This window comes from Pseudonaja textilis, chromosome 8 (genome assembly GCF_049901715.1).
Source record: "Pseudonaja textilis isolate UNSWEBS1 chromosome 8, rPseTex1.2, whole genome shotgun sequence".
NCBI lineage: Eukaryota > Metazoa > Chordata > Lepidosauria > Squamata > Elapidae > Pseudonaja > Pseudonaja textilis.
In genome coordinates this window covers 12,514,806-12,540,538 of record NC_141997.1, presented here as the reverse complement: position 1 = coordinate 12,540,538, position 25,733 = coordinate 12,514,806, and the positions used below count along the sequence as shown (strand labels likewise).

Here is a 25,733-nt window from a genome sequence, read left to right as displayed (position 1 = left end):
TCTGTTATTTCTGATTATGAATGTTGTTCTTTCCAGAACTGGCGCTTTCATTTCAAATATCCTGTTCTGTTTGGACTTAATCTGTAATAACAGATTATTATTTATTTATTTTCAGTCTATATATATTATTATGCAACAGGTAAACAACTTTCTTTCAAATAATTTTGCAGCTGCTGGTCCTGGGTGCTCAGCCAACAGTTCTGAGACCTGTTGCTATTTTCACCAGATGTCCAAGAACTTAGAACAGTTCTTGTTGAACCTAGATGACTGAAATGGTATGGTTTCTATAATTTACATCTCCCATATTTTTTATGGGAGAGAAACTCTGAGCCTCTGATGAGACCTGTCCAGTGAAGTTGAACCTCAGCCATAGCTGTCATCTTCCTCAGAGGACACAAATCCCACAACCATGTCAAGGTAGTGCTTCACTGGGGGTTATTATTATGGTTCATTACAAAATCAGCCAGATATACAGACTGGATTTGACATTTTTGTCTGCCTATTGAGTTCTTCCCAAGGATCTGGGATAGACAGATATGGATGATGATGATGATGATGATTCACATTTTGCATGTCTCTATGGAGTTGTGTGTGTGCATTTATTTAAGAAACATTATCAAGCAACTAAGTAGCATAAATCCAAGATCCGTAGGGAAGAAAGGTATGGAAAATACAAAAAAAAATTACAGGTAATTCTCAATTTATGACTATGCTTAGCAATAGTTTGAATTTATAACTGACCCAAAAAGATATTTACAGCCTAGCTTCATAGTTCACATGCTCATGTTTTGGTTGCTCAGCAACTGGCCTACAATTACAATTGTTTGCAGCATCCTGCAATCACATAACTATGATTTACAACATTTTTAATTTAGTTAACCAGATAAAATTTTGTATCTAACTTTGTCTCATTAAATATAAGTTATATTATAAAATATAAAAATAGAATTATATGCTGGATCTAGGTGGTGGGGATCGGAACGGGCCAAAAATGGGACGTGTGGAGCCCAAAAACTGGATGCGGAGGCCAAAAATGGGGCATGCAGAGGTGGCAATAGGTGATGGCGATTTCTGCAGCCTGAAACAGCTGATCGTTGGGAAGTAGATTCAATTGACGATCAGCTGCTTGTGCTAATCAGGCTGTGCTGAAGCCAACCAGACTGTTTGCTGTTTGCTGCAAGGAGGCAAATTGCTGGGAGGCAGAGGCAGGGTTTTTTTTTTCTTGTTTTCCTCCCCAAAAGCTAGTGCATCTTATACTTCAGAGCATCTTATAGTCCGAAAAATATGGTAAACAGAAATGACTGAAGCTGAGTGCAAAGAATTTTATCTAATTTTTTTAAATGAAATATTTGATTGACAATAATTATTCAATTTAAAATGCTGTTTATTACTCATATTGTGTTCTACTACTTATTTAGATTTACTTTCATTCTGGAATCCTGCTCAGACATTTTTTTCTGTTTGTAGTTCTTCATATTTTGCACTTGGTAAAAAGGATACTGATTCCAAGATCAATGAATTTGATTACATAGTTCTTGTTTCTTTTGTCCAGGACAGAACTGTCATCTGCTGTAATAATTAACAGATGACAAGTATAAGATTAAAAGGCAGTAGCATCCGTGCCCTTCTTCATTCCACAGCTGTCATGAAAAGACAGACGAAATTCCTCAAGGCTGCCTGGCAGTTTGAAAAGATGGAGCATAGTAACCATACATTTTGCCAATGACTAATGTTTCTAATTGCTTCAAGTGATATCTGAGTTAGTAGACTATTTTAAAAGCTGTATTTACATAGTATTATTGGCAAATGATATTACTATATGTTATGCTTTTTTGACACATGATGAATCCATAAAGATTGGAGCAGTCTTTGGTTTGAATAGACTAGAGTAAAATGATGCTGCACTTAAACACTCATGGTGAAAAGATAATAATAGCTTTCATCCTATTCAACATAAGCTTTATGTCTTAGGTACAGCTGTTTTGCATTTGTTTATTTTCAAGCACACACAATGCTTTAATTTTTAACTGGCCCATTAACTAATGCATTGAAGTATAATATGAACCATACAGTCTATTGTCTCTGAAGAAAATAAATGCTGTTGTTGAAACAGTGCTCTGGAGGAGAAAGAAGGTGTGTTTTCTATCTCTGTCTCTGTTTGTGTGTGTGTTTCTGTATGTGTGAAAAGAAAGATTATTAAAAATATAATCCTTTCAATGAATCATTTTTAAATGTCATTCATGAAAATTGTCATTTCTCCCATGAGCTGTTCAGAGCATCCAGTGATGGGAAGGGAGGTGCTTCAGTCTCTTCTAGGATGGCTGGTCTTAAACTTGAGAACACTCCTCCTCCTTCATGAAACTCCTCCTTAGCCTCCCCAGTTTTGCAAAGCCGAGATATTGATACCCTATATGCTTAAGCCTATGTAATAACCCTGGCTGGAACAGACCCCCTACCAGACGGAATAAAAGGGTGGGGCTGGATGCTCTTCACAGCTCGCAGAGAACGGGCATATCAGGTAAGTACCAATGACCTTTCTCCCATGAGCTGTTCAAAGCATCCATTGATGGGACATACCAAAGCTTGGCACTGTCCTAAGGGAGAGACTCCATCTGGGTTGCAGACCTAACTGTCTCTGAAATAACTTGCTGCAGAAGTCGCCTACCAAATGAAGCCTCAGCAAGCAAATACGTCAATCTTATAATTTCTAATAAATGGAGATGGAGAAGCCCAGGTTGCAGCTCGGCAAATCTCCTCTATTGTAGCTTGAGTCATCCATGCTGCTGTGGTGGCTGCACTCCTGGTGGAGTGAGCGGTAATGCCTTTGGGCACTGGTATCAAGTGAGAGTCATACAACTTAGCAATGGTGGCCCTTAGCCATCTACCGAGAGTAGAGGGTGAAACCTTGTGCTCCAGGGTGTTAGGCTGAAAGGACACGAAGAGGACTTCGGTCTTTCTGGAGGGCGCCATGCGCTCTATATAGATGCGTAAGGCCCTTCTTACGTCTAATCGGTGCCATTGGTGTTCGAGCCTGTATGATGGACGTGAGCAAAAATTTGGGAGCATCAGCTCTTGGGCTCTATGGAATGCCGAATTAACTTTTGGAAAGAAGGAGGGATCTGATCTGAGAACCACTCTATCCGAATGGAAAATGCAGAGGACTTTGCGCACCGATAATGCAGCTAGTTTGGAGATTCTTTGGGCAGATGTAATTGCTATCAGGAAAACTACTTTGTAGGTTAGAAATTGAAGCGTCGTGGTCCTTAGTGGCTCAAAGGGACCTGTAGTAAGGGCCAATAGTACCTTATTTAAGTCCCAAGTTGGATATTGGCACCACGCAGAAAACTGCGAATGCGAGGGTGATGAGATACGGAGGTAAGATCATCCCAAGATATAACCGAAGCCAGGGCCACCACCTGTCTCCGCAGAGTATTGGGTGATAACCCTTTGTTTAGGCCCCCTGTAAAAATTCTAATAACTGCGCTGTTGATGGGGAAGTGGGGGCGATCTGAACCCTCTGACACCAATTGCAGAAGCTACACCAGATGGCTTCATAGATTTGGTTCATCGAAGGACGTTGAGCTGACTGAATAGTGTGAATAACTTGAGTAGAAAGATGTTCATCTCTCAGATGTCACCGTTCAATTTCCATACGGCTAAGTTTAGCCATTGGGGGTCCGGGTGTAACACTGGGCCTTGAGATGGCAATATGACCGATGATGGGATCCTCCATGGTGATACCGTCGAGAGGTCCTTCAGGTCCACGAAACATGCTCGCCTTGGCCAATAAGGAGCCACTAATAGTAGCTTTTTTTTCCAGCAAATTCTGAATCAATTTGGGGATCACAGGGAGGGGAGGAAAGGCGTATAGCAGTCTGGTGGGCCAGTGACATCTGAGGGCGTTCACATCCTCCGCTCCCTGCGATGGGTAATGAGAAATGAATTGGGGAAGCTGTGCATTGAATGGGGAGGCAAACAGGTCAACAACCGGTTGGCCCAACCTCTAGAAAGATCTTGGGGTCCAGACACCACTCTGATTGGTCTAACATGGCTCTGCTGAGCCAATCTGCTTGTAAATTTGCTACTCCAGATATGTGCTTTGCTTTTAGAGAGAGAAGATGGGTTTCGGCCCACAGGAATAGTCTTTCTGCTTCCCTCATTAGTAGATTGGAATGAGTGCCCCCTTGTTTGTTGATATGGGCCTTTGTAGTTATGTTGTCTGTTAAGACGAGCACATGTTTGCAATGGAGATGCAGGAGGAATTGTCGGAGTGCCAAGTACACCACTCTCAGTTCTAGCCAGTTGATATTGTGTGCCTTCTCCTCCATGCTGCATCGAGAGCCCAAGATGGGTTGACTCCTTCCTATGACGTCATTTAGCTGAGTCTGTACTAAGATATAAAAGCCAGCCCCCGGAAGATACCCCAGCTTTTGACTCAGCTCCTTTCAGTCAGTAGCTGTGTCTCTGAAAGCATTCTGTTAGTTAGCACTCACCAGCAATCTTCAGTACCTTTTTTTCTTCACTTCAAGCAGCTCCCAGGGCAGCTGCTCTTCCAGGAGAGCAGGGCTCTCTCTCTCTCCTGCAACGTTGGGAGCAGCATTGCCAGAGCGCTGTTCAGGCAAGTTGGGCAGCATCTGTAGACCTCCCCCACTCCTGCGGTTTGGGCGGTCATAAAAAGTGATCGGCAAACCGATAACAGTGTCAGCCAGCTGATCATGTGGCCAGAGGCTGCCCTTTCCCTTGCTGTCTTCGCTTGGGGCTCTTTATAGCCTAAGGATCGATTCTTCGATCTCGGAGCCTGTTTCCCATAGCCAGTGGCCATCTTGGCTTGAAGCCTTCCACCACGAGGTGAGCAGCCATTTTGTAAGCCCAGGGGCCAATATATACCCTAAGGGGCTTAATACAAAAAATTTACAAACAGCTTCTTTCCATCGCAAGAGCCTTTTATTCTACTATGGAGCAAGATAAGGCTCAGGCAGAGCTCCTCCCCCCCCCCCTCCCCGTGGAGCAGTCTCTTAAGCCCAATAGGAGAAAAAGACGTAGTCAACACACCCAATCGGTCCAGAGGGAGGTGGCTGCTAAAATCAGAGCTAAGGCTCTAGCCCTTAAGAAGGCAACTCAGGCTGAGTTGAGGGCAGAAAAGCACAGACATGCAGCCCTAGAGAGGCAGTTCAACAGAGCTATTTAACAGAGTGCAATTACAGCAGGTTTCAGGTGATACCCGTGGGCCCCAGCCAAGCCCTCCCAGGGGAGGAGAAGTTATCTTGAGCCTTTCCATCCTCTATCCTGGTCTTCTGAGGCTTTGGCAGTATAATATGATCCTCAGGATCTAAGCAGTTCTGGGCCTTATTTCCAACAGGCTTTTGGGCCCTATGCTCCTCCCCCTCCCTCCAGGCCTTGAACCTCTTCTCACTCCCACAGCAGTGGGCCTTCGGCCTTCTGCCTCTACCTTTGAGCATAGACCAGGGAATATCCAAGATGTTGTCTCATTGGCCATTAGGCAGGGATTAGGCAGGGATTGGCTGAAGGCTTCAAGCAAATTCTTCGACCTCTGGAAAGGGCTCAGGCCCTTCTCCCTTCTCAATTAGTTCCCTGCCTCATCACCCTGATTTAGGGCGAGACCTTTGACCAAAGTCTTTCAGAGGAAGAGGACTCTTGCCCAGTGCAGACATCCTCTGCATTGGTCTTCAATCCTTCTCTCTTCAGGCCATTACTCAGCAAGGCCTGGGTCAATGCCAAGCTGTTGCCAGAGGAAGTGGCTCCCGAGCTACAAGGAAATCCCTCTAGCCAGGGAGACTCACTCTTCTCCAAGCCTGTAGTGCATGCAGGGGTTTTGCCTTCTCCCACTTTGCTCCTGGGCAAGGTCAAGGAACAGTGCGCTTCCCCTTCGGCAGGTCTTCGCCCGTCTTCTCTGGATAAGTGCTTCTACAACATCAGCACAGCCCTGGACAATGCCCTGGCAGTGCCTTCTGTTGACATTCCGGTTCTGGCCTTGTTCTCCTCTTCTGGCACTCCCCCGGAGCCTGAAGATACCTGAAACCGGATGACAAATGTTCTGAACGGGCCCTCAAGCACAATCACGGTGGCTGCACCAACTCCAGATTAGATTGCCTACATCTGACCTTCTGTCTCACCAAGACCTTAATAAGATTATTGTAGTGGCAGAACTCACTGCAGATGCCACTCTCAGTTCCGCCAAATTTGTATCTAGGGCCATGGCATCTTCAGTAGCAGCAAGAAGACTGTTATGGCTCAGAAATTGGCAGGCAGAGTCATGCCATAAATGGAAGCTGGCTTCAGTTCCATTTGCGGGCGATAAGCTTTTTGGTGATGCTCTGGAACCTTATCTCATCAAAACCAGAGATAAACATAAAATTCTCTCTTCCTCTGGGAAGAGAGCCAACTATCACCCAGCTCCTTATCGCCCTCCTGCCTTTTCAGCGGAGACCTCATCCAGCTTCCCCCAGTCTCAGAGGCCATACTCCCAATGCCAAGACCAACGTGCGGAAGCATCTGGCAGGCAACAACCTTCTACTGGTGAACAGCCCTTTCGGGGGGTGGGGGTCGTTCCTTCCGCCATTCTAAATAATCCTTCGTTCTCCCCACCCATCAGAGGTCGCCTAGCCTTCTTTGCCTCCAAATGGGAGGAGTCAACGATGGATGCCTGCATGCTCAGCACTATTAGGTCAGGGTTACAATTGGACTTCCTAATGCCACCCCAAAACGGAAAAAAAAAATATTATTTTTTTGAGCTGGCCTGTCTCTCGGGACATTTCAAGGCAAGATCTCATGAAACAGGTCATTCAACACCTTCTTGAAATCCGAGCTATTCAACCTGTTCCCCCTTCTCAATGGGGACGTGGACTTTACTCTCGCCTTTTCATCGTTCCCAAAGCCTCAGGAGGGTTGGCGAACCATCCTGGATCTAAAAATTCTCAACCAATTGGTAAAATACAGACAAATTAAAATGCGGACTCTGCATTCTATTTTAGAGAGCGTTCAGGAGGGTGATCTCCTCTCTTTCATTGATTTCATGGAGGCTTCTTCCACATCCCCTTTTGGCCTCATCATCGCCAGGTTCTCCGTTTCTGTTATCAGAATACCCATTACCAGTATCGAGCACTTCCCTTCGGCCTCTCATCAGCTTCAAGGGTCTTCACGAAGGTTCTGGCAGGTGATGGCATTTCTGCGTTCTGTTCCAGTGAGGATCCAATGCTACTGGGATGACATTTTGATTCTGTCCTCCTCCATGCTATTTTCAAAAAAGATCTTTTACTTGTATTTTGTGTGTGAAAACCCAAATAAAACTTTATTAAAAAAAAAAAAGAAATGATAAAGAAGACACTTTGGATAATTTCTGCTTTTTAGGATCAAGTAAGAAGAGTAAATAATGAGCAGTCAGGGAGGGTGTATGGCATGGACTAGTACTTAGTAGCATAATAAAGAAGGCCTTGTAAAATATATTCAGATGCTACATTGTGTACTGTACATATTTCAAAAGATCAGAATTGTGGTGGTAGTGTTTTTCCCCGGACTTTGAAGAAGTAGGATAGAAAAGACATTGATGTTTTTGAACTCTAGTTTTGGAGAAGACTTCTAAAAATACGCTGAGCCAAGAAAACAAATGACCAATCCTAGAACAAATCAATCCAGAATTTTTATTAAAGGCACAAACAACCAGGTTCAAATTACTGTATTTTGAATACATTTACAAAAAGATCCATCTATGTATACACATGTATAATATACAAAGAGGTTGAATCACTACCACCAGCTAGCTAGATAAATTTGATTATAGCTGTGATGGGTGTAATGTTGGAGATTGGACAGATCATCCTGAAGAAAATCTAACTTTGTGGTTGCTAAAAGTTGACACTGAGTTGAAGGTGCATAATCAGTTTGATCTGTGATATATAGATAAATAAATGGGTAGTAAATACAGACTTTCTGGCAGGAAGTGAGAAAGGTCTTGTTAAAGGTGAAAGAACATGCTACTGGTTTACTTCGGTGAGCATTTTTTTTTAAATAATTATGTCAACCAACTATGAGAAATCAAAGAAGTGGAGAAGAAATGGAACTGAAATTGACTTTGTCTTCCTAGAATCAATACGTCATCAGAATAGCAAACACCATCATTAAATAAATAGATGTCTGCCACTATAGCAAAACTAAACAAAATACTAAGGAGCGGCGATATTACGTTGGCAACAAAGGTGCACATTGTCAAATTCTAGATACCCTAGTTAAAACATGCAGTAGTGAAATCATCAGAAATTGATGCTTCTGAATTGTGTTGTGGAGGAAATTGTTGAAAATACCCTAGACCAAAAGGACAAATCATTAAGTATCAAATGAGTATTTTGGACGTATAAGATGAAGGCAAAAGTCAGTAGAGGAGACCTCAACAATTGAGTAAATTGAAGGCAATTGAAAAATAGGCCTACCTCAGATAAGACAGTGATATATTATCACTGATGACATGTGTAAGTTACAAGTATTAAGAGAAGCAGGTATATTGACAATCTTGGCAAACCAATATGTATTAGGTCAACAAGCATCAAAAACAATTGAGCAACACAAAAGAGCTTCCAAAACTAATTTCAAATTCAGGCCATTTTTTAAACAGTGACAAGAAGAATATCGGAACATTTCCTATGATGTGGGAACAGTCTGTCTTGAGTTTGAAATGGTGAAGATCTCAAATTCAAACTGATTTGCATTTCAGTAAGGGTAATTTCCTGGTGAAAGGGTTTTGGTTCCTCAGTCATATAAGTATTCTTCTAATTTAAATAAGTTTAATACTGCTGTTAAGCTGCTGGATTTTAACGTAGTGGCACTATATATTAAGGTAAGAGGATACATAATTTTAATATTTGATGTGGCATACCATGGTGTAAAGCAGTTGTACTTGGAAAATAAATATATGCAGCTTTATCTAATAAATATATTAACTCATCAGTTCAGTAGAGTGGTAGATAGTATCTTGACTAGCTAATCTTTGTATTCTTATAACTAGAGATAATTAGGCCAAAACTTTCTCATCTTCCCCCTGCACATTCTTTTCCGGTCGAGTTCTTTGAGGTGGCCATTTCTGACCACCACTGCAACCGCCTTCGGGAAAGGGAGTAATGGCCAGCTGGGGAGGAGAGATGCGACTCTCCTTGACCCTGCTGGTAGTTTCCCCCCTCTTCACCACCACCATGGGTGGCTTAGCCTCGAAACCAGCCAGCTCGGGACGCTCCAGCAGCGAGCACAGATTGAAACTGTGCACTATTGCAGATATCGGTCTGTCGCTGAAGAAGCTCAAACCGGAAGCCAATATTGACAGAGGATTTTTGATGTTCCTTCAAAATATTTTACATGCTATGTTACATGGGATTCAATTTTTTTTTTTACTACTGATTCTGTGGCCGTGGTTTGGTGGGGCGTGGCAGGGGAAGGATACTGTAAAATCTCCAGTCAGAGGTGGTATTTGCTAGTTCTCCAAACAATTCAAAATTTCTGTTACCGGTTCTCCAGAACTGGTCAGAACCTGCTGAATACCATCTCTAATGCTTATTATCACATGGTTTATTTCTTCCATTGAGAATATTGCAAATTATTTCATATCACTGAGCTACATTTTATGACTGAAAGAGAGTTTAGATCAGGGGTGTCAAACTTGATTTCATAGAGGGTTGGGGGAGGCCGGAATGCAGTGGGCACGGCCTGTTGCCAGCAAAAACGGCCATGCATAGCTTCCAGGCCCCGTTTTTGGCTGGGGCGGCCTTCTGCAGAGCTCTTTCAGAGAAAATGGACATCGGGAGGCTATGCATGGCCCCCTTGAGCTCTGTTTTCACTGGCAGAGGGGTGCAGGAGGCCGTCCTAGCTGAAAACGGAAAGTTCTTTTTTTTGCTGGCAGATGCACCATGGGCTGGTGCTTTACACGGGCCAGATGGAAACACTTCATGGGCCAGATCTGGCCCACAGGCCTTGACTTTGATACCCCAGGTTTAGATGGATGTATTTCTTTTTAAGTATTTTTCTATATGTCTCTTTATCTAATTTATAATGCCACTTCTTCCTTGCAAGTACTTCCATAGTTTTGCACCTGTTCCTTATTCAGTGCTCACCTTGTTCTGTTCTGTGCTACAATAGATTATGCCACAAAATTTTGAACAGGCTCAGTAGAAGGCAAAATGCTTATGCCACATTTTCAAAGAACAAATGAGATAAAGAACTTCCTCTTCCTGTATTTGTTCCTTTTCTATTAAGTACACATTTGTGCTCCTATTACCTTATCTGAATATTTTTGAATACATTTACCATTTTAACATCAAATTGTATGGATTTGAAATTGTTTTTCCTGCTATAGTAATCAAATGACATTATGTCAACAGTTTCAGTTGGATATATCTTTTTAAAAAATGTCCAGTTGAATAATATGTGCCTATTTAGATAAATACTACATGAAGATTTCATAGTATCACATAATTTTGTTTCTGCCATTGTTTGCTATATGTTATGATAGCCTAATTAATGGAAGCTATTAATACTGATACCAAAACTTTGATAGTTTGTCACATAAACTGGATATTTGACTCTTTATTTTTTTTCCAGTGTTGGGACATACATACATTACTATATATTGTTACTTTTCTAACTTCATTTAATTTCAGTAATGTGATCCGTCTGTTCTCACACCTTTTCTTGATTGCATAGGCTAATATATTAATATCAAAGTATTTCATTTTCAAAAAGACTAATCAAAGGTCTTACGTCTCAGAAGTAGGTCATGAAATAGAATCTAAAACAATCCCACTAATTAAGAGGGGTTTTTTTTCTGAGTGAAGTGCTAAGAACAAAAGATCAATAAAGTAAAAGCCCTTTTCACTGTGGACAAGAGGGAATTAGAGAAGATCCATTTCTACTTTCAGATTTTAAATGCTAGAGGCTGCTGACATTAAAAAAAAACCAACTGTGAACTGAAAAAATAATTCAAACTAATAGAGTTTAAAATGTTTAAAATATGTATCTATCCAGCAATCTCTGAGTCAGTTGTCAGGTTTTAGGCTTTCTGGCAGAGACATATTGGTTTCTAAACCCATTTAAACATTTTTTCACTTTTCTACATTTTTTTTCTTTTATGTGAGGAACAGGGTCACTGGATGACCCTGTTCCTCATAGCATTGAGAGAAAAAGTAGCTTTATGCAGGGGGCTGCATAAAGCTACTTTTTCTCTCTGACTTTTTTTTCGCTAGTTTTATTTCCCATTGATTTCAACCATACTGTATCTGTAAATCACCTGCTAGTATCTCTTATCTGAAACTACTGGTTTTTAGAAAACAGTGAATTTCAAATTGTCTACTTGAAATAATATTGGTAATATTCATATTTGCATATGAGCCTTTCTGTGGATTTCAAACAAACATCCAATCGTGATTTAGGTCTCTGCAATATTTTATGACAAGGAAATGAGCTGGCATTCAAAGCAGTACTTAGAACTCCAAACTAAGGCTAGAAACACAATTGTGTTGTATACAGTACTAACTGGAGACCAGTGCTTCTCTACGAAACTATGTGATCGGACTTAGTTTTTTGGGAGGAAAATAAGCAAGAAGTTAACAATGGCCCTCTGCTGCCTGGAATTTAACTTATTTGGACCTCTTGGAGGGGGAAGAGAAATGAATGCAACTTGTTTCAGAGGAAGGAAAATTCAGCTTTTTTGAAGGGAGTAGAGAAATTAACTCAACCTGTTTTGGGAGGGAGTGTTGGAGGCTTTGGGGTTTAAAGCCAGTCAGTTACAAGTGCAAGGCTAGCTGGCTACAGTGCTGTCCAGGAAAAGCCCAAGTTTGCTGCCCGTGTTTAATTGCAGGAGGAAGATTGCTTGGCACTGCTGTAGCTCACATTGAGAGAGCTCCTGATGCAAGGTCCTCCTATTCAGCCTGGGCTGGCATAGCACCAAGCAATTTTACTACTTCAAGTGAACATGAAGGAGTTCTTGAGTCACAAAACTAGACTTCAGTGACTGGTCACTGAATTTATTATTATTAATTTTTAAAATATAATATCTTACATTTTGTTGTAAGATATTTTAATTTTATTTTCTTAATTTACCCAGCTGCATTTTAATCTGGTTTCAGCTACATTCAGGAATGTGTACTACAGCAATGTCTTTGCACAGTATTTGATGCTCACTTTGTTTACTTGTGACTTAAAATGCCAATAATTTTACTGGCACAATTGAATCTTATGATTTAAAAGTTTGATATCTGATGCTTGTCTTTTAAATCACTTTTAGGTTTGTTTTTTTAAAACCTATTTATTGGCTTTGAAGAATATCACATAAAAGAACACGTTGATTTTGTAAAACTTGTTTTAAAGGTTTAGTATACCATTTTTAAAAACTCTCTTTTTATGTAAGCCCTTAATTCGGCATGGTTGACAAAATGTGTGAGGGAAGATGATGACTGAGAATGAAGTCAGCTTCAAGAGTTGTTCGAGAGTTTTTATCAGCCTAAGAAGTTTGAACTGACATGATTATGGAACTTTCAGATATTTTATGTCATTTCAACTAATACAGATTATCCATATATCTTACAAAATTTTAAAACAACTGTCTTTCTTCATCCCTGCATTCTGATAAAAATGATCTTAAAGAGAAAGAGATCGCTGATGGATATTGGGAACTTATTGGGGGCATCAAGGAGTGACAATGCATCGTTGATGTAACCATTATAAAGCAGTAGACAGAGCAGTGAAGATAATGCAGACAGATTCTGTGGTGATGGTTTAGAAAAGCAGTCTGAGTAAGAAAACTCTCAAAGAAAAAAAATGTTTTAGGAATCCTGAAAATGTTGAGATAAGTTAGAATTTAAACAGTTCAGTGAAAGGTAGCTGTGTCTAAAATATTTTTCCAAGCTCTAGTATATATTTTGTAAGTCCCTGTTTTTGCCTCACTCTCTCATACATTGATACTGAATATTGTTTCAAAGATAAGCCAACGTCAATCTTAGCAATTTTTTCTGTTGCCTTCAGTTGTATTGGTTGGTATCAGTAATAATAGTAATGTAATAGTAGAACAGCAGCAGCAGCAAATGGGTATTTTGGACATAGGGATAATAAATTTGAATATTTTTATATTATTCTGATAGAGTTTACTCAGAACAAATAAACCTATAGTTGTGGACTAAGCTTTGAGAACACTTAAAATAGATAACGTGCTAATTTTTAGGAGTCTTGCCACTGAATGCATTTATGTTTTTTCTTATTGTATGTAATTTCTGTAAAACTGGATTTTCTTCATAGACTTTTTAATAATTTTTTAACTATAAATTAATCCATGTTCTTTCCAAAGAAACTTTTTACTGAAGATAAGATAAAATATTTTTCTGTTAGGAAATACGATAGAAGGAAATAAAAGCAAATCACTATCTCTATTGTGCTAAGTCCAAATTACTGCAGTAAGTATAATTAATACCTAGGAAGAAGAGTTCTAATTTACCATGATTGTAAAACTGCAGAGGGAAAACAATCTCTATGGATGATAGATTATATGAGAACACTGAAATAACAGCACCAAATAGTTCCAACAAATAATAAATAAATAAATAAATAATGCAGACATCTTCTAGTTTAATGTCTGACCTTCAGCTTCAAGGAAACCTGTAGATTAGTATAGCTGACTTAAAATAGCAGGTGCCCCTTTAAGCAGAAGGAATTGCTGAACAGTTTGAATGAGTAAATGTTTTCCTAAGTGCAAAAAAGGACAGATGTTGCATATATATGTAGAGAATTTGTAAAAAAAAAACAATTGTGTTGTTGTGTAAAAAAACATTATTGTGTAACTTATGATGAGCGGTCAAAGTGCAACATAGATATTGGAACAATTAGATTATATACTGTATTTTAAAGGCCACTTGATATACTTTTAATTCATAGTCATAGTTAAAATTATATTTTATTTGTATGTAATTTTTTAAAATGAATTATAAGCTGAGAATCACCAACCATGTTGGTCTAGATGACTTCTTTTAAACTGGCTATTATGTTTCAATATTTGGTACTTTTCTGGTATGTGGGTTCATTTTACAAGGATAACCATGCAAATTGTGAATAGCTTTCAAAATAAATGATGAAAATCTCATTCAAAACTGTCAACTTACTGTTGTTACACTTATTTTTCCCAACAATTAAATTTTTCAATCAATTAAATAATTACTTGAATACATGTTTATTTCATTTAAATGCAGCTGTAACTCAGAATAACAACATACCTACCTTTAAGAAATTTAAAATTCTAAATTACAGTTAAGATTAAATAATTGCAATCAAAAGATATATTTCTGATTATTCCTCTTTGAACAGAGCGTGGATCACACTTCTTGCAAGCCTCATTGTATTGAGGTGGGGCTAAGATGAGCATAACCAGCGATGAAGTGAATTTCTTGGTTTATCGTTACCTCCAGGAGTCAGGTAATTACTGTTCTTTTCACAATATAATGTATTTCTCAAACACAAAGTTATTGGCGGTAACAAAACCATCTAAAGTAGATTAAAATAAATATTATGTTAATTGGTTTCTTTGGCAGTATTATTTATCCCAGTATAGCTTAATTAATTTTCATACTTTGTTAAGATACAGACACAATACTTCCAATGGGCATAAAGAAATTTGCAAAACTGCCAATAGGATTTATAGGAAGCTCAAAATGAAATGTAACAAAATCATAAGAACGCACTAAAATTTTATACAGTAAAAGAATAAAATATCATTCTGAATCATAACATCAGAATGTTCTATGAATGGAAAGGCTTTATTACAGTCTTCTCAACCTTGGCAACTTTAAGCTGTCTGGACTTCAACTTCCAGAATTCCCAGCTAAACATACTGGCTAGGGGATTCTGGGAGTTGAAGTCCAGACAGCTTGAAACATCCAAAGGCTTTAACGAATACTTGTAAGACAATAAATAATTGTGTTCCATGTATTTTGGTTGACAATTAAATGAGAAGCAGCATCTTTCCAGATAACTAGAGATGAAAGTATCTTTTGGAACATACTTTGGAACAATCATAGTAACTTTTGCAACATACTATGATTTTATACTGTTCAACAATGTAAAAACAATTATCACGTTGAACTGGCTTTGGGGAAAATTTAAAAGCCAATTTTATTGCAGTAATAAAAAAATAATATATTTTATCAATCTCATTTGAAACTGTCATTGGTGGTTTCTATTTCTTCCATCCCTCAGCTTTTTTTTGAAAGCAGTAGCACAAGTACCGTGTAGCAATTATAAATTTTTATAATTCTAAATTGCCTAAACTTGCGAACATATTAGAACCAATATATTAGCCACTATTGCATATTAGAACCAAGCTATCATCATCATAAAGTAAAACCTTGATACACAAGACAATTCATAGTCCATAGAAAGGGGGTGAAGTCTGTATAATAATATTCATTGTATTTTAGGTCCATTAAGCCAAGGTATCACTGAAATAATAATGTTAATGCTACAATAAAGTACTAAAATTTTTAAAAATGTGAACTGTAATGTTTTTGAAAAGAATAAACTAAAGTTTTTGACTGTGAAAAATAAAGTTCAGCTCTGGTCATTTTATTTTTACAACCTTTTTGTTATTTGAACATGTTCTTCCTTGGCATAACTTGTATAAATTATTCTTTTGAGCAAAGAAAGCAGAAATAATGGATTAGGCATATAAAATATATCCTTATAGTTTATATCAGACCAACCCAAACCCATCTTTCAGTCTACAGTCCAAAACAAAAACTGTCAAATGACAGATAATTTCCTGAAATGTGCTATTCCTGATACTTTTATGGTAACTTTACTCACACCACACAAAAACAACTTTAAAGAAAAAAGGTTTGTTGTTGTGGCAATGCAAGAAACTATAGGTTTTATGGATCAGCATACATAGCTCCAGTGAGTAGTGTTTTTGCTACAAGTAATTTTACTTTGTGAAGAAGAGATTTCTTTAAAAAATATTAATAAATAATAAATAAAATATAAATAAAAAGGTTAGAAAAATTTAAACAATGCTAGTCTAAAACTTCAGTATATTCTTTTCAAACACATTACAATTCACATTTTTAAAAATTTCAGTACTTTATTGTAGCATATATTAAGTAAATAGAAATATGTTACTCTTATTTAAATATTGCATAGTTTACAACACAAACCTAAATGGTTATTCACTGAAGAAAAAAATAGAAAGATAAATGTAACTTAGTGCACTTAAACAATGTACTGAAGAGCTGGGAATCCAACAAGTTTAGTCTGCTCTTCCCAAGAGCTTCTCCCAATGTTATTTTTTGAGCAGTCAAACTTCTCCTTTTAAAGCAGTGAGATACTTCTATCAAATAACTGTTCCCAATATCCAAAGGGCATTAACCTTAGGAACCATTGTGATGCAGTATTAGAATGTAGTATTGCAGGCTGACTCTGCCTACTGCCAGAAGTTCAGTTCTGACTGGCTCAAGGTTCCATCCTTTTGAGGTCGGTAAAATGCCCCCAGATTATAGAGCCAGTAAATCACTTAAGACAGTGCTGTAAAGCAGTATAAATTGGTTTATAAGTGCTATTAGCATACTGCAATGCACTTTCCACAGCCATTTTGGATGGGCAATTCAAAAAAATACTACGAGAGCTGAATTGTACCCCTCTGGACAAGGAACCATTGAAATCACACCCTGCTATACTGCATCTTCTATAAGGACTCACAGACTCAATTTATAACACCTTACCTAATATATCCAGGAACTACTGATCTCTTAGATGTGCAATTACTATTATCAAATCAGTACAAATTAGTTTCTTTGAATGTGGCCATATTCTTTATGCTGTATGCAGGATTAGGCAGACTCCAACTGCCCACTGATTATCTACCACCAATCATAATATATAATTGTGTCTGTTTTTTATTTTTATTTTTTATTATTGTTTTTAATGCTTTTATTTGTAATGCTGGTCTGTAACCATAATAAAAATGGATTGATAGGAAGGTAAAAAAAACACGCTAAACTACCTAGGAAATAGAAAAAATACTATCAGAAAGTAAATAAAACTTAAAACAAAACATTAAAATTAATCTGTTAAAATTACCTATTTTAATGTTTAATGTTATTTATTTTGAACATGTATTGAAGTTAAATATATTGTAGTTACACTGTACATTCTTGTGGCACTTTCATTACAAAGGTGATTCAACATGAACGTTGACAAATTTCATTAAACAACATTTTGAATCTGGGATTCAAACTTTTTTTTTAGCAACAGTGTAAGCTTAGTATAAACAAAGTTCTTCAGCAGAAAGATTTCTGATTTTGGAAATAGAATTAATTTCAAATTAATGTTTTTAACCCCAAAATTAATATCTTTGAAGAACATGGTTCAGCCTAGTAATGTCTAATCAATAAGCCCAAGCAAGTAGCAATGTGCATAATATACGTACCAAGTTCCTTTAAATGTATTATATCTGAAGCATAGAAAGGATGAGAATTAATATTTTTAAAAACATTCTCTCAATGGTCCAGTAATCCCTAGAAAATTGTTTTCTTGAATTAACTAAGCTTTTAGGTTATAAGTAGCATATCAAGCATTTCATAAAGCCTGAACCCATTGATTGGACAATATAGGATACCTCAATACACTGCTCAAAAAAATAAAGGGAACACTTAAACAACACAATCTAACTCCAAGTCAATCACACTTCTGTGAAATCAAACTGTCCACTTAGGTAGCAACACTGATTGACGATCAATTTTACATGCTGTTGTGCAAATGGAATAGACAACAGGTGGAAAGCATAGGCAGTTAGCAAGACATCCCTAATAAAAGAGTGGTTCTGCAAGTGGTGACCACAGACCACTTCTCAGTTCCTATGCTTTCTGGCTGATGGTTTGGTCACTTTTGAATGCTGGCGGTGCTTTCACTCTAGTGGTAGCATGAGACAGAGTCTACAACCCACACAAGTGGCTCGGGTAGTGCAGCTCATCCAGGATGGCACATCAATGCGAGTTGTGGCAAGAAAGTTTGCTGTGTCTGTCAGCATAGTGTCCAGAGCATGGAGGCACTACCTGGAGACAGGCCAGTACATCAGGAGACGTGGAGGCGGCCATAGGAGGGCAACAACCCAGCATCAGGACCGCTACCTCCGCCTTTGTGCAAGGAGGGACAGGAGGAGCACTGCCAGAGCCCTGCAAAATGACCCCCAGTGGGCCACAAATGTGCATGAGGGTGGTATGAGGGGCCCTTGTCCACAGGTGGGGGTTGTGCTTACAGCCCAACACCGTGCAGGACGTTTGGCATTTGCCACAGAACACCAAGATTGGCAAATTCGCCACTGGCACCCTGTGCTCTTCACAGATGAAAGCAGGTTCACACTGAGTACATGTGACAAATGCGACAGGGTTTGGAGATGCCATGGAGAATGTTCTGCTGCCTGCAACATCCTCCAGCATGACCGGTTTGGCAGTGGGTCAGTAATGGTATGGGGTGGCATTTCTTTAGGGGGCCGCATAGCCCTCCATGTGCTCGCCAGAGGTAGCCTGACTGCCATTAGGTACCAAGATGAGATCCTCAGACCCCTTGTGAGACCATATGCTTGTGCGGTTGGCCCTGGGTTCCTCCTAATGCACGGCAATGCTAGACCTCATGTGGCTGGAGTGTGTCAGCAGTTCCTGCAAGATGAAGGCATCGATGCTATGGACTGGCCTGCCCATTTCCCAGACCTGAATCCAATTGAGCACATCTGGGACATCATGTCTCTCTCCATCCACCAACGCCACATTGCACCATCAAAGTTGGATCAGCCTGTAGTGTTTTTTTCCACTTTAATTTTGAGTGTAACTCCAAATCCAGACCTCCGTGGATTGCTAAATTTGATTTCCATTGATAATTTTTGTGTGATTTTGTTGTCAGCACATTCAACTATGTAATGAACAAAGTATATAATAATATTTCATTCATTCAGATCTAGGATGTCTTATTTTTGTGTTCCCTTTATTTTTTTGAGCGGTGTATAATGTTTTATTTATTTATTTATTAAACACGTTTTGCCAGAAGTGGTTCTTGGTGGCTTACACCAAATGTGCCACAAAAAATTAAAACAAATATAAGGATGATAAATTTAAATTATTTCTAAGGATCTCATTATTTAAAATTCAATTAAAATAATTATACTGTGTATCATCTATTTCCCTCTGGAGTTTCAGCAATTGAAATGGTATAAGAATCAAGCTGCATGTATAATATGTTATTATACTCTATGTGTTGCTGTTCAGCCTTTCTGGGTAGTGCATTTATTTTGTAAAATTGCAAACATTATAAAAATATAGTTACATAATATTTGATTAAGAGTTCCGTTATCAAATTTTAAAAACAAGTATTCCCAAAATACTTATTCATTACTCTACAGTATCAGTGTAGCATGACAATAAATAATATTTACATTTCCTGCTAATTAAGCCATTAAGACCCAGATACAGTGCATTCAGAAAATATTCAGACCCCCTTCACCTTAGTTAATCTTGTTATGCTGCAGCCTGATTTTACAGTTGTTGAAATTCATTCTTTCTCATTAATCTACACTCAGTATCCCATAATGACTGTGAAAACAGAATTTCAGAATTGTCTATAAATTTATTACAAAGAAAAAACTGAAATATCACATTGGGATGGGTATTCAGACCCTTTGCAATGACACTTGCTCAGATGCCTCCCATTTCTCTTGACCATTGCTGATAAGTTTCTACACTTTGATTGGAGTTGACTTCTGGTAAATTAAATTGTTTGGACATGATTTGGAAAGGCACCTCTATAGAAGGCCTCATAGCTGACAATGTATTCTGTAGCAAAGCAACTGCATGAGATCAAAGAAACTGCCTGCAGAGCTCAGAGACAGGATTATTACAAGGCACAGATCCAGGGGAGACTACAATACAATTTCTGCTGCATAGAAGCTTCCTAAGAGCACAGTGGCTTCCATAATTCTCAAATGCAAGACATTTGGCCCAACCAGGGTCTTCCAAGATCTGGTCGCCTGGTGAAACTGAACGACGAAGGGAGAAAGATCTTAGAAAGAGAGGTGACTCCAACTGAGCTTCAGAGATCCTATGTGGAGATGGGACAGAGTTCCAGAAAGATAACTATCACTGCTGCCCTCCACTGATCTGAGCTTAATGGCAGAGTAGCTAGACCAAGGGTGCTTAGATAATGGCCTGTGGGGCCACCCTGGAAATAGCGAAGGACCGGCCCATGGTGCCTCTGCCACTGAAAACAGAGCTCGGGAGCTCCGTTTTCACTAGCAGAGGGTTGCAGGAGGCCATCACAGCCAGAAATGGAGCTTGGGAGACAGTTTTTGCTGGCAGAGTGCTCAGGCTGCTACACTCATGCCCCCAACATGAATGACATCAAGCTGGCTATGCCCCTCCGCCCAACCAAGGTTAAACACATGTTCATTTTATTTCCAGTGCATAAACTTAAAGGTATTTTAATACTTTCCAGGGCCTTTTTTGAAATCTTATTCCCATCCACAAATAGACTCAAAACCAAAATAGAAAAGATAAAAGAGTAACAATAGTTGAAAGAGACTTTGGAGGTCTTCTAGTCCAACCCCTGCACAAACAGAAAACACTATACTATTGCAGACAAATGGTTGTCCAATCTCTTCTTAAAATCTCCAGTGTTGGAGCACCCACAACTTTTGGAGACAAGTAATTTCACTGATTAATTTTTCACTCAGGCAATTTCTTCTTAGTTCTGCTTTAGTTCTCTCCTTGATTAGTTTCTATCCATTGTTTCTTGCCCTGAAAAACAAATTGTATCTGAACTACCCACAATCCAAAAGATTAACAGAAGATTTATATAAAATGATTGCTTTTTTTTTTTGATTGAACATTTAGACAGATTAAGTTATGTATTTCCACATTTGCCTGCCTATAAACGTTTTTTTTCTTGAATACTTTCCTTTTATTTTAATAGAAGATGTTGAATGGTTCTAAATTTCTTGCAGGTGTTGATCACCCAATCAAAGCAGTACAGTATAATTTAATATTCAGTGCAGTAATGGATATATTCTTGTTTCTATGAAACTTCATGGGAAGCCACACTTATTATAATTTTAGCAGCTATCTTGTTCCTTCAGAATCTTCTGATGATGCCCAAACGGTCGCAAGAATATTTATATACAAGAGCGATCTTTAGTGAAAGAGGAAAGGATTAAACCCTATTGATCTAACAATCATCCAAAAACAATGTTTGTAATTCCCAATAGGGTTTAAATTTGTATTAGACTATAATCTAATGCTTACATGATTGAGAATGAACCTTGTGATCTCAATGGAATGCTCTTTGGAGTAGATGAATAATAAATTACTCTATTAGTATTTTACATACGATTCTAAAATTAGTAATTTATTATGCTTTTTAACATAGTGTAAATAGGGCACGGATTGCCAACCTTTTGGACCTCAGGGACCACCAAGCTCATAATTTTAAATCCCAGGGACCGCTAACTGGTTCTGGGGGTGTGGCCTAATTTGTGGGTGTGGCTTGGTGGTTATGTGACTGGCTGGGCATGGCTTGTATGTAAATATTATGAATATTTATATAAATATTGATTTTTTTATAAAAAAAAGAGCAACTTTTACCCAAAATTAGGCAAAGCAGGCAGGCAGATTGAGTTGCTCACAGAATCACAGATTCATTCAGAGATCTATCTATCTGCCATCGTCTAGCTCAGTCTGTCACATAAAATTTGCTAGCAAACAAACTCACAAAATTAACTCATAACACACCATGTATGTAAATATTGAATTTTTTATTAAAAATGAGCAACTTTTACCCAAAATTAGGCAAAGCAGGCAGGCAGATTGAGTTGCTCACAGAATCTTTCAGTGATCTATCTGCCATTGGCTAGCTCAGTCTGCCACATAACAATTTGCTTGCCGTGAGTCTGCACTGAATAATAGAACCGTCCTAAGGGAGGTTCGGCTGTGCTTAAAAGCAGAGCCGAAGATCTAAAGACTAGTTAGAAAGCAAGAAATCCAACCATTTCCTGCTTCCTAGCTAATCTAAATCTCCCAACACTGATGGTCGGAAAAAGGAAAAATAGTAATTTAGCAGGCAAGTTTGCCGGGTAAGGAGTGAGTGGGTGGGGAGGGTTCCCGTGGGCCATGTGGGCGGCGCAGCCTTGTGTTTCTGCGTAGCCTGGATTAATTGTTTGGGGGGGGTGCTCTGGGGGTGACATTTTTCTGAGGCCCACCAAAATTTTCTCGTGGCCCACCAGTAGGCCGCAGCCCACTGGTCGGCAACAGCTGACATAGGGTATGCTTATTAATACTGTTGAATAAGTTTTTTAATTATTTAATTAGAAGCAAAAATGTAAATGAAGTTATTTATTTAATTCAGTTTATATGTTTGCTCCTCTCTCATAAAATGATGTTGGGAGGCCAACACAATAAACATCAATACAAAAAACAAAATACAATAAATAAAACTCATTAGACACTAAAAAGAAAAATGGTCACCAAGAATAAATCAGTCATCAACAAATTCATTCAATTCATGGCTCGACCTCATATCTGGGAAAAAAAGGCAAATCTGGAGGACTTTACGAAAGTCTATCTAGTCTTGGAAGGAATTGTGTTCTAGAGGGCAAGTACTGTAACTGTAGATATCCTTCATAGAATTTGAAAGGTGATACTCTTTAATCAATGGGACTGGAGCATGCCACGCCCCTTCTGCCAGATTTGGTAGGGCAGATATAGACAATTAGATATGATTGTTAAAATGTAATGGGCATTGCTGCAGAATAATGATATACTGAGTAATGGTGTTTCTCTTGAATTTTGTACACATTTGACTGACAATAGGAATGCACTACTCTTTTGTGTCTGATTTCAAGTAGCAGTTGCACAAGTAGACATGCTGAGTGGCCTTTTTATATGAATGTCCATATTTGCTCTTCTATTTAACTCATATTTTGAAGACAAACATAATTTCTTAAGATAAAAGAGTTTGCCTGTCCTAATTAAATTTGGTTCATAAAACATTAGCTAGTACTATGAGGAAGGATTTATTTCTAGCTACTGTAGATCTGGGCATGGGGGGGGGAGAGAAATGGCTGAAATGCACGTTTGAAGAAATTATTTCTAAGGATCTCATTATGCTATGTTCCCCCAAAGACACAGTTCAAAAATCAAGGTGTTCTCCTTGCTGTCAGAACACCAGAAAACTTCAGAAATATTGCCAACTTTGATGAAATTATTTTAACAGCAATTTTGTTAATTTCATTTACTATTAAGCAAATTTGCCTGTTGTGAAAATCTTTTTATTCCTTGATTACCCTGTAATTTTCTCTTTTGGTCTGTATGCTATAGTCTGTAAAATCGGCTAAAAAGATGTTTTCTGTGTAACAAGATAACAGCAAATGCTTCAAGCTACTCCAGGCTACAGATAAGGTTATGATGCCAATTAGATTTTTACATTGTTCATATGCACAGATATAAGTGTAATTCTAACAAATATTAAATAGGTTTAATCTCTCTCTCTCTCTCTCTCTCTGCAATTTCTTGATCCAGTTCTCTGTGTGAACTTGATTGGGGAATTAATCTGATAGGTTTCTAATATTGAAAACTGTTGGTTACGCTTGCCAAAAATCAACTGAATGTAACAGCTAAATTGAATGAATGTGTGAATGAATATGTAAATATGTCTCTTAACATTTTTCAGAACATATATACATTACACACAGACATATAAGTATAAATGATGGTTTATTTTTACCTTGAATCAAGTTTGTTCAAAATGCACAACTATGAAATTGGATAATTTTTATTTTGTTTTCACTTTGCATAGTTTTCCTGCCAATTTTTGTTAATTAAGCTTCTGTAATCTGTGTTTAGCAGATTAAGCAATTCTCCCATTGTGCCCTAGAGCACTGATGATGCCTATTACCTCTTGTCCTCTTCCAGTAGCACTGCTGCAGTTGCCAACTCCAAATTCCAAGCCATTATGACAAGCTGGCGCTCACTGCAGTTTATTGCAGAGACAGCATTGGATAAACTTCTCACAAAAATTACAAACAATATGGAATATTCAACATTCCCTTTGCACTGGTGTGTGTGGAATTATTTTATATAGCAGTTGTGGCATAAACCAAAACTGTCAGCTAAGCCAACTGATAGATACCTTCAGGATCACCTCTTCCAACCAGAAATAACCATATGATTCATTCATCTTCCTAAAGAAACTTGTTAGCTTCCTAGTTATTCATAGTACCAAGGGGCTGAAGCTTGGAAATGCTGTTTTTCATTAGGAGTATTCATCATCTTGAACAGCTTCCTCTTGAAGTTCTCACTTGCCTGCATTCTGCTGTCTCCCTTTATATTATTGAAAACAGCTCTTCCAGTGCCTGGAGAGTGAGATCATGCTCTATTTGGATTGCACTTATATTTTACTTTTTAAATTACGTTTTGTTTTATTTTATCATGGCTATTTTTGTAAAATTATCACGTACATCTTAATTATGCCATTGAACAAACTGCAACAAATTGACATTCCTGCCTTCTAACAGTTGAGAAAGAGTTATTAGCACACGATAACTCAGCCGACTTTCATGACTTAGCAGATCTACAACTAAGTTTTTCTGTCCCTAGTCCAACACTAGACCAAATTGTTATCAAAACAGAAGAAAATATACAAAATTACAAATTTAAAGAGAGGGAAAAACTTCAGAATTCAAACTGATGTTCAGGATATTTTAAACAGACATGTATTAATTTCATACCTGTATATTATATTCCAGTATATTAAAAGATATAAACACCAGAATATTTTTAGCCTTCCAAATATTTTTTAAAAATAGCTACTTCAAATAACTTAATGGCAATTAATATGATGCCCTGGATTTATTGACGTTTATTTTTGTTTGCTTTTTTATGTTAGATGTGATACACATTTTTATATATGGGATGAAACCAATCAGCATGGTGATTTAATAGGTATTGTTAAGCATTTTCTTTACATTAGGTGTTGGCAAACATATTTGTTCAGGATGTGCTTCCCAAGTAAAAATAAATAGAAAGTTGTCAGGATGTGAACATAATGAAGAACATGCTTGAAGTGCCTTCTGAATGGCAGCCATTCCATTCAGAAGTGAACTTTTTGGCATGCCAGGTTAAAAGATGACCAGCCAGGATTCGTAGCCAGATCCTCAACTCTGGAAGCAGACCAACTAGCTTTTTTTTAATCTGGAGCTCTGTGACCTGAAACAAATAAAAATAAAGTAGTGTGCCATCTTACCACTCTCTAACTCGTGGGAAAATGCATAGCTGTAATATTTTTTTAATGTGAACAGGATGAAATCTGCATGACAGATGGGAACATTTTAAGGGTACAAAACATGCCATGTCATAGAAATTGGTGCTGCATTCTTTATGCTTAAAAAAAAAGCCTATAACTTTCTTGTTTTATCAAGAACGAATTAAATGCAAGAAAATAGATTGCTATCAACAACTGATGGTTGCAAGTATAATAGAAATCAGTCATTGATCTTTATCAAAATTATCTTCCTGGGTTTCCAGATCTGTTCTCATCATAAAATAGTTTTAAATTCTGAAGCTGAAAGTCAATTTCCATGCAAGTAACATCTACAAAAAAGTCACAAAATGTAAAGAATACTAACTGAGAAAGGAAACATTTTGTCTCAATGGAAAGAGTGAAGT

The 25,733-nt window shown here is 38.0% G+C and overlaps 1 protein-coding gene across 3 annotated transcripts in view; it reads left to right on the top strand.

Annotated features, from left to right (window-relative positions):
• Positions 1-25,733, top strand: part of TBL1X (transducin beta like 1 X-linked) — a 139,769-nt gene that overhangs the window by 89,725 nt on the left and 24,311 nt on the right. For 2 of the 3 annotated variants that reach the window (XM_026707582.2, XM_026707581.2), the window contains exon 3: positions 14,347-14,454. In XM_026707582.2, coding sequence (XP_026563367.1) covers positions 14,397-14,454 — 58 coding nt within the window. In that variant the 5' untranslated portion in view covers positions 14,347-14,396. Of the gene's footprint in view, positions 1-14,346; positions 14,455-25,733 lie in introns of those variants that run through there. The other variant, XM_087938359.1, reaches the window with a different exon arrangement.